Source organism: Conger conger, chromosome 3 (assembly GCF_963514075.1).
Source record: "Conger conger chromosome 3, fConCon1.1, whole genome shotgun sequence".
Lineage (NCBI taxonomy): Eukaryota > Metazoa > Chordata > Actinopteri > Anguilliformes > Congridae > Conger > Conger conger.
This window is the reverse complement of record NC_083762.1, coordinates 15,241,784-15,248,913: the sequence shown is the minus strand read 5'-3', so window position 1 is coordinate 15,248,913 and position 7,130 is coordinate 15,241,784. Positions and strand designations below refer to the sequence as shown.

The window sequence follows — 7,130 nt, the reverse complement described above, 5'->3', positions numbered from 1 at the left end:
TCAGGGTTCATTTGGGAAAATTGATCCTTGAAGAACAAAAATGTACCTCCATTGTCACTATTCTGAAATTGTAGGTGTTACAAATGATACAATATTATTCATATATATATAAATTATATTTTTGGCTTTGATTGCATTTGCCATTAACAGTGTGCTCAGAGGACGAATTTCTCAGTTTATCGTTTTCGTTCGAGTTTCTAGTTCAAAATCAAGCACCATGAGCCCTTCAGATTAGAAAAAAACACACACAATACAAATAAATAACAACAATAAAATGGCCTTCATGTGTATTTATTTAATTTTAAAAATGTGGAAAAAAGACAGGAAAAAAACTATTTGACAATAAAGAGTTGCAGCATTCACAGAGATGGCCCATGCATAGTTGTAAAAAACAGACACGCCGTGTGAAAACATTGCAGAAAAGATTATACTGATTACAGTGGGGTGGGGGCAAGGTGGGACAGTTTTTGGCACACTCCTTCCATGGAACTAAGCTACTGTAAAAGTCTGTGGTGATCCCTTTTGATTTGGATTTTTTTAGCATTTTTTTGTGATTTTCTCTGTATTATCCACCCCTCCCCCCACCTCACACCCTGACCCCCCACCTCTGACCCCCATCGTGATTGGGTCTGGCTGTTCTGCAGCCTGTAAACTCAGTGTCTCTGTCCCTGTAATGCCTGGAAACAGGCAGCAATACTACATGCAGGTTCTGTGATTATACTGGACACCTTTATCTGCCTCGCCAATGGCAGTACCAAAGAAGAACTCCTTCGCTGACAACTGACCGATGGCGTTGGCAATGACAACGGCGATCCGTTTGGCACCAAACTGAAAGGTTTTGGCAAGTGAACCGAAATTTAGCTCGTGTCGTTTGCTCTCTCCGTGATCGTTTTTCTTAAAGACAAGGTAACGAGCAAAGCGGTCCCTTTTATGCGACACTTAAAAACATTTTGGCACACCTGTCACAGGAGGGCCCAGGTAAACTTAAGAGGCGTTAAAAACGGGAATCCGAGGCCCGACACCGACGAAGCGAAAGTTAAAATGAAGGCACTTGTGAAAGTCTGGAGACGGCGGCAGACCAGAGCACGAGCAACCCGTCCCATTGTCCTTCTAGGCAAACATGGTCAAGGAAATCCACTGCGGAGAGACAGAGACAAACAGTGCAGTTTACACCACAGTACTGCAACAGAGAGGACACTAATAATTATATCTAACGGCAAAACGTTTATTTTTTGATGAGTGAATAGTAAAAACCTACTGAATGTAAGCTACTGACATTCTTCAGTCCCCTTGAAAAATGCATAATTACCAAGAGTAATGTTCTAAATTACCCTTAAAAATGTATTAACTTAAGAAGGGCACTTTCATTGCATTCCCCAACATATATATCAGTGAAATGTTAAAATAATGACAAATAATCACTCCAACTATGAGCTGTGTTGATGAGAGAGACCAACCTGGAAGAAGTTCAGTGATATTACGCCATCAGCATCTGTGTCAAGCGTCTGAAAGGTCTCTGTAAAACAACATCCAGTCTAATCAGAACAGACAACTATATACGAATAATAATAACTCTGCATTTTGTCTAACTGTCAATTTTTTATTTGTATAGCCCCTTTCATACTATTTGTAGCACGAAATCCTTCACAGAAAACAATAGAAATACAAAGAATGAATTCCTAAATTTGACCATTACAGCCAGAGGTCTGTATAACAAAGCAGGATTACTGAGTCTCGCCGGATACTCACTGAACATGGTCTCCAGTCGCACCAGGCAGGTGACAAAGTTGTCGAAGTCCACACACAGATCAGGCTCGGAGTAGCGGAGGATTATCAGCTGAAACAGGTGATTGTTCAGCTTGAACCCTGACAGACAGAAACAGACAGAAAGACAGAAACAGACAATGCCTGAGTGTTCCCATATCTTCATTTTAGCGTCTTTAGTTTTTCACCTCAGTTTCCAGGGGTGGTATCACACATCCTTAATCCATCAGCAGTGCTAACCAACCCTGTTCCTGTTGATCTATATCCATCCTGTAGGTTTTCACTCCAACCCTAACAAAGCACACCTCGTTCAACAGCTTGTCGAGCTGCTAATTACTTTTGAGTCAGGTGTGCCAAATTATGGTTGAAATAAAGACATACTTGTGCTGTATATTAACAGGTATTCAATTGCTATGAAGTGAATTCTGAGTTTGGCAGAATTTGACCGATACCTGCGGATTCAAGAGCCATGCGCATCTCATAGGAGCTCATAGTTCCAGATTTATCCAGATCAAACTGCCTGAACACCGTCTAGAGAGAGAGAATGGGAGAGAAAGACAGTGAGATAAAAAAGCCATGCTTTCGCAGTGATCACAGAGAGGCATGTACAAATAATTAAGTGAATAAATAAGTAAACAAACAAATAAATCAATCGTAAGTCCCACCAATAATCCACAATTGAATTCAACTGGATTATGAGTTAGGAGAGGGACCGTGATAGGTGGAGAGACAGGAGGGCTTTGTGACAGTTAAAAGAAAAACCGAGAGAACAGGAGTGAGCTCATTGAAGTTCTCTCTCACCAGGTATCGCTTTATTTTTTCCCAGAGAACGTGAAACTCGGTCAGTCCCAGCTTCCCACTGCCGTCTTTCTGTACCGCAACGTCAAGGAGGTGACGACGGATCCAAACTCACAGAAAAACAAATGACCATAGACAGCTATCCCTCCATCCATTATCTGACCTGTTTATTCCTGGTCAGGGTGGGACTGGAGCCTATCCCATCATGCAACGAGAAAGAGATAGGAATACACCCTGGACAGGCCATTACACACAGGTGATTTAGACTCGCTAATTGACCTATTACATGTCTTTGAACAATGGAAGGAAACTGGAGTACCTGGAGGAGACCCACGCAGACGTGTGTGAACATGCTAACTGCACATAGAGAGGCCCTCTGCTGTGAGAAGACAGTGCTATCGACTGCACCACTGTGCCACTCAAACGGGATGTCAAGATGGGTCAAATGAAATGGATAAACTAAGGCTGGGATTAAATCGACATTGCTCTTCACTGACAAAACAATTAAAAGCAAGAATACGTTTTTTTTTTCTTCACAAAAAAAGTAACCCGGCAATCATTGAGTTTGTGAAGAAGAAAGAATATGCTATTTGCATTTACGTGTAAATGTACTTTTTTCAGGTAAAAACAAATGTAGACTGAATGCAGGCCTTAGTCTATGGAGAGCTTGCAGAAACAAATAGATGTAGGCGTGGATGGACAGACAGACAGGTGAACCACACACAGGTGAGTCAAGGATACGTCCATGAGGTTGATCATACTGCGACAGGCTTCCTTTCCAAATCCATCTGTCTTCAGGTCTTTATCTGTTACAGGGAGGGAGGGAGGGAAAGGAAGAGTCTGCATCCTGTATCTGTCATTTCTCTTTGCTTAGAGCAGGACAAACAGAAACTCCGTTCCCAGAAGGCACTGTGTGTATGTGTGTGTGTGTGTGTGTGTGTGCAAGGTTTTGTTCCTACAGATATTTCCTTACTCAATTAATTGGTCCAGTTACATGATTACTTAGACACTTTTAAATAAATGCAGTCACTTTGCTTTCCAGTAATGTAGTAAGTGTCACAAGCATTAAGTGATCATACAATTTATACAAATATATATTTTGATTGAATAATGATTTGTGAAGTCACTGGACTGACTGCATATTGTACACATATAACGATATGTTACAGACAGTTTTAAAATATGTCCCATATCATCAGTATATTGCAATACATTACATATTGCAATATATTACACTGCTGTGAAACATGCATTTTAAAAAAATCTATATATTTGCAATATGTGGCTTTAAATGTAATTTCCATAAGGACATGGCCCTGAGGGTGAAGTGAGTATTGCCTCAGGCATGCTCAGTATAATCTTCAGTATAATGACTTCTCTCTGTGAAAAGTGCAGGACTCACGCTTTTTGATGATCCTGTTGAGAATAGTCTCCAGTTCGGTTACACTGATCTCCATGTCCTGAAAGCACACACAGACACAGTCGCAGAGGTAAGAGGTATAGTAAGTCCCAGCAACCCCTTCTCCCTTTATCAAACATTTCCTCTTTTCTCTCACCGCTCCAGCCAGCTGTCTGAACAGACTCTTGAAGCCTGAGTCAATCTGGCTCTCGTTCAACTCGGGCTGGAAGAAGAACAGACACAGACATGTGTTTTAAAACAAAAGGGCTTGTTAAGAAGTGGTATTAACAATATTGGCTGGATGCAGCCAGTGTTCTGAGCCTTCTCTGAGAACGGACAGTCAGTGGCTGCGTTCAAAACCGCAGGGTCAGAATTAAAAGTCCTCCACAGTATTTTGCTCAGTCACCTGGATTTGCTAATTAGCGCAATTCTTCAGCCAGCAGGTAGAACTAATTAGTGAAATCAGCTGGCTGAATTCATGGGTTGATGAAACACTTGGCAGGACTTTTACTTTCTGACCCCTGGGCTTTACACCTTTCATCAGCGCCAATGAATGTTCCAGATTACCCGCCCCCTCACCTCATCAGGCATATTAGCTGCGACATCATCATCCAGCTCCCTGTAGGGAGAGAAAAGCAGTGCTAAGCAATGGGCCAGCATTGACCCACATAGTGATGTTCAATCTATGCTACATATTCTAACGCTACATAGGGAAAATAAAGTCTCTTACTAATATACAGTGAGGTCCAAAAATCTGAGAGCACATTAAAAACCTGGTATTGTTGTTTCATGTAATCCTGGAAATGAACAGAAAGTTTTAGGATTCAATTTTTTTTAGACAAATTCAAGTTCAAAGCATTGCAAGAACTCCTGCAAGAGCAAAGACTGCAGCACAAACCACAATCACCAGGTTTTGCACAAATATGTTGAGTCCGGGCCGGCTCAAGTGCACGCTGCCATTAAAGCAAAAGGGGGACACACCAAATACTAAGAAATTGCCAAATTCATGTCAATTTTTCAAAGATTAAACTTGTCCCGCAAACTGTTATGCTGATAATAGAATTTGCGAAAGAAAAAGTTTGTATTTAAGAAACCAAAATAGAAGCATTTTCGCTCGTGGTCTCAGACCTTTGGACCCCACTGTATATACTGTATATTTAAATATATATTTGAAGTTTGTCGCCCCCCCTAAGCGGCTTACACGGAATCGGCGGGCTTCTCGGAGAACACCCTCAGGACGAAGTCGGCCTCCTTCTGGGGGTCGAAGGTGGACGGCACGATGATGTACTCCCCCGCAGGGAGGCTGCAGCGGGTGCTCACCTCCCGCAGGTTGATGAAGAGCTCGGAGCGCGCGCTCGACGCGTTCGTCAGGAAGAAGTCCCGCTTCAGGTGCACGCCCGACTTCCCCACGTACTGCGGAGACCGTCAGCCAGCGTGTAAATACAGCGCCCTTCATCCAAAGTGCTGTACAATGGATTCTTGTCATTGACCCAATCATACACACACACACACCATGGTGATGGGCTGCCATGCAAGGCACCGACCAGCTCGTCAGGAGCATTTGGGGGTTAGGTGTCTTGCTCAGGGACACTTCGACACACCAGCAACCCTCCGACTGCTCTTACCTCCTGAGCCAATGTTGCCCCCATGTACGCACTGGCCCTATAGGAATGGAACTGCCCACTGCTGGTGTAAAGTATAACTCATGTAAGTGCTGTAAACCTGCAACATTGGGAGTAGGCAAACCTACTGTCAAAGAGTCCCTTAACAAGACACCGAACCTCAAATTGCTCCCTACGAGCTGGTTGATGCCCTGCAGCCAGTCGCCGTTGGTTTATGAATGTGTGTGTGTGTATGTGTGTGTGTGTGAATGGGCGAATGAGAGGCATCAATTTTACAGCGCTTAGGATAAAGGTGCTATATAAATTACACATGTTAAGGCTGGTCCAGGACTAAATTCTCCATACAAAACAGTTTAGTCCAGGATTAAGCCAAATCTGTACCTGTGAAACTGGCCCCTATGTCAAAGTATGTATTTTTTTAAGTATGGTTTTTGATCAGTCTGAAACTATAACTATTGTTATGTAACGATTTAGACTTCCTGTTTCTCTGTACATTGTGGCTTTTCCCTGATTTTTCCCAGTCCTGACGCAAACACAGCAAAGCAGCACTTCCTGCAGACTAGCCCTGAGCTTACCTCACGGGGGACCTGGAACAGAGAGAGAGGGAGAAACAGAGGAGAGAGAATACAGTCAGTCACTCTTACACCTACTGCACACATTCCCACACCGTGCACAAAGCTTCTCTAATCAACTTCAGTTACCCACAATCCCCTGCTCATTTCCAGTCATCCCCCAGCAATGTAATACGACACTAACTCCTCCAGATTAACATTTCAGCCTGTTTACCATGATGCGCTAGCAGTATATTTTTATGAATTTTTATATCCTTAGAAATCATGTTGAGTTTAACAGGTGTAACAGATTGTGGAGTCAAGACGAAAATGGCCATAATAATACATCCAAACCTGGGATTCAAATATTTAAAAAAGTATTCAAATATTTTTCTGTTCTCGATTGATCTGGCCTGGTGCCACAGAGCCTAGAAGGCACTTTTTGAGAGCCTCTCATAGGTTACAAATACCCCAGACAAGCTCAGCAAAGCGTAGAAAAGCATTTGAATCCTAAATAATGACGTACTTAGCCCAGGTCTGAATACATTGGCTTTATTATGCGTTTGTCATTATATAAACAAACTCAAAGCAGCTCCTGTCACTTCCCGCTCTGGAGACACGCCCCTTCCTGTGTGTCCAGACCACTCCCCCACCCCAGTCCTCCCACACCTCTGCACCCCGCCCCCCTCACTGTACACGGTGAACCCCACCCCAGTCCTCCCACACCTCTGTACCACACACCCCTCACCTTGTACACGGCGAACCACACCCCAGTCCTCCCACACCTCTGCACCCTGCTCCCCTCACCTCGTACACGGCGAACCCCGCCCCAGTCCTCCCACACCTCTGTACCCCTCACCTCGTACACGGCGAACCCGATGGTCTCCATGTCCTTCCCCTCCTTGCGTTTGCGCCGGCGGTCCTTCTGCATGAGCGCCACCAGGAAGCTGCAGTCCTTCCCCCCGACCTGGTCAGGGTGGTGCAGGATCACCTTGA

The 7,130-nt window shown here is 43.8% G+C and overlaps 1 protein-coding gene across 1 annotated transcript in view; it reads right to left on the bottom strand.

Annotated features, from left to right (window-relative positions):
- Window positions 1-275: 275 nt before the first annotated feature.
- Window positions 276-7,130, bottom strand: part of LOC133123378 (calpain-1 catalytic subunit-like) — a 31,223-nt gene continuing 24,368 nt past the window's right edge. Inside the window, exons 11-22 of the mRNA XM_061233824.1 lie at window positions 6,994-7,130; window positions 6,159-6,170; window positions 5,163-5,374; window positions 4,541-4,580; window positions 4,119-4,184; window positions 3,965-4,022; window positions 3,304-3,368; window positions 2,566-2,634; window positions 2,217-2,295; window positions 1,750-1,866; window positions 1,458-1,516; window positions 276-1,137 (exon numbers count right to left, since the gene is read on the bottom strand). The exon at window positions 6,994-7,130 is cut by the window's right edge and continues 24 nt beyond it. Of these exons, the coding sequence (XP_061089808.1) occupies window positions 1,111-1,137; window positions 1,458-1,516; window positions 1,750-1,866; window positions 2,217-2,295; window positions 2,566-2,634; window positions 3,304-3,368; window positions 3,965-4,022; window positions 4,119-4,184; window positions 4,541-4,580; window positions 5,163-5,374; window positions 6,159-6,170; window positions 6,994-7,130 (941 nt within the window). The 3' untranslated portion in view covers window positions 276-1,110. The remainder of the gene's footprint in view (window positions 1,138-1,457; window positions 1,517-1,749; window positions 1,867-2,216; window positions 2,296-2,565; window positions 2,635-3,303; window positions 3,369-3,964; window positions 4,023-4,118; window positions 4,185-4,540; window positions 4,581-5,162; window positions 5,375-6,158; window positions 6,171-6,993) is intronic.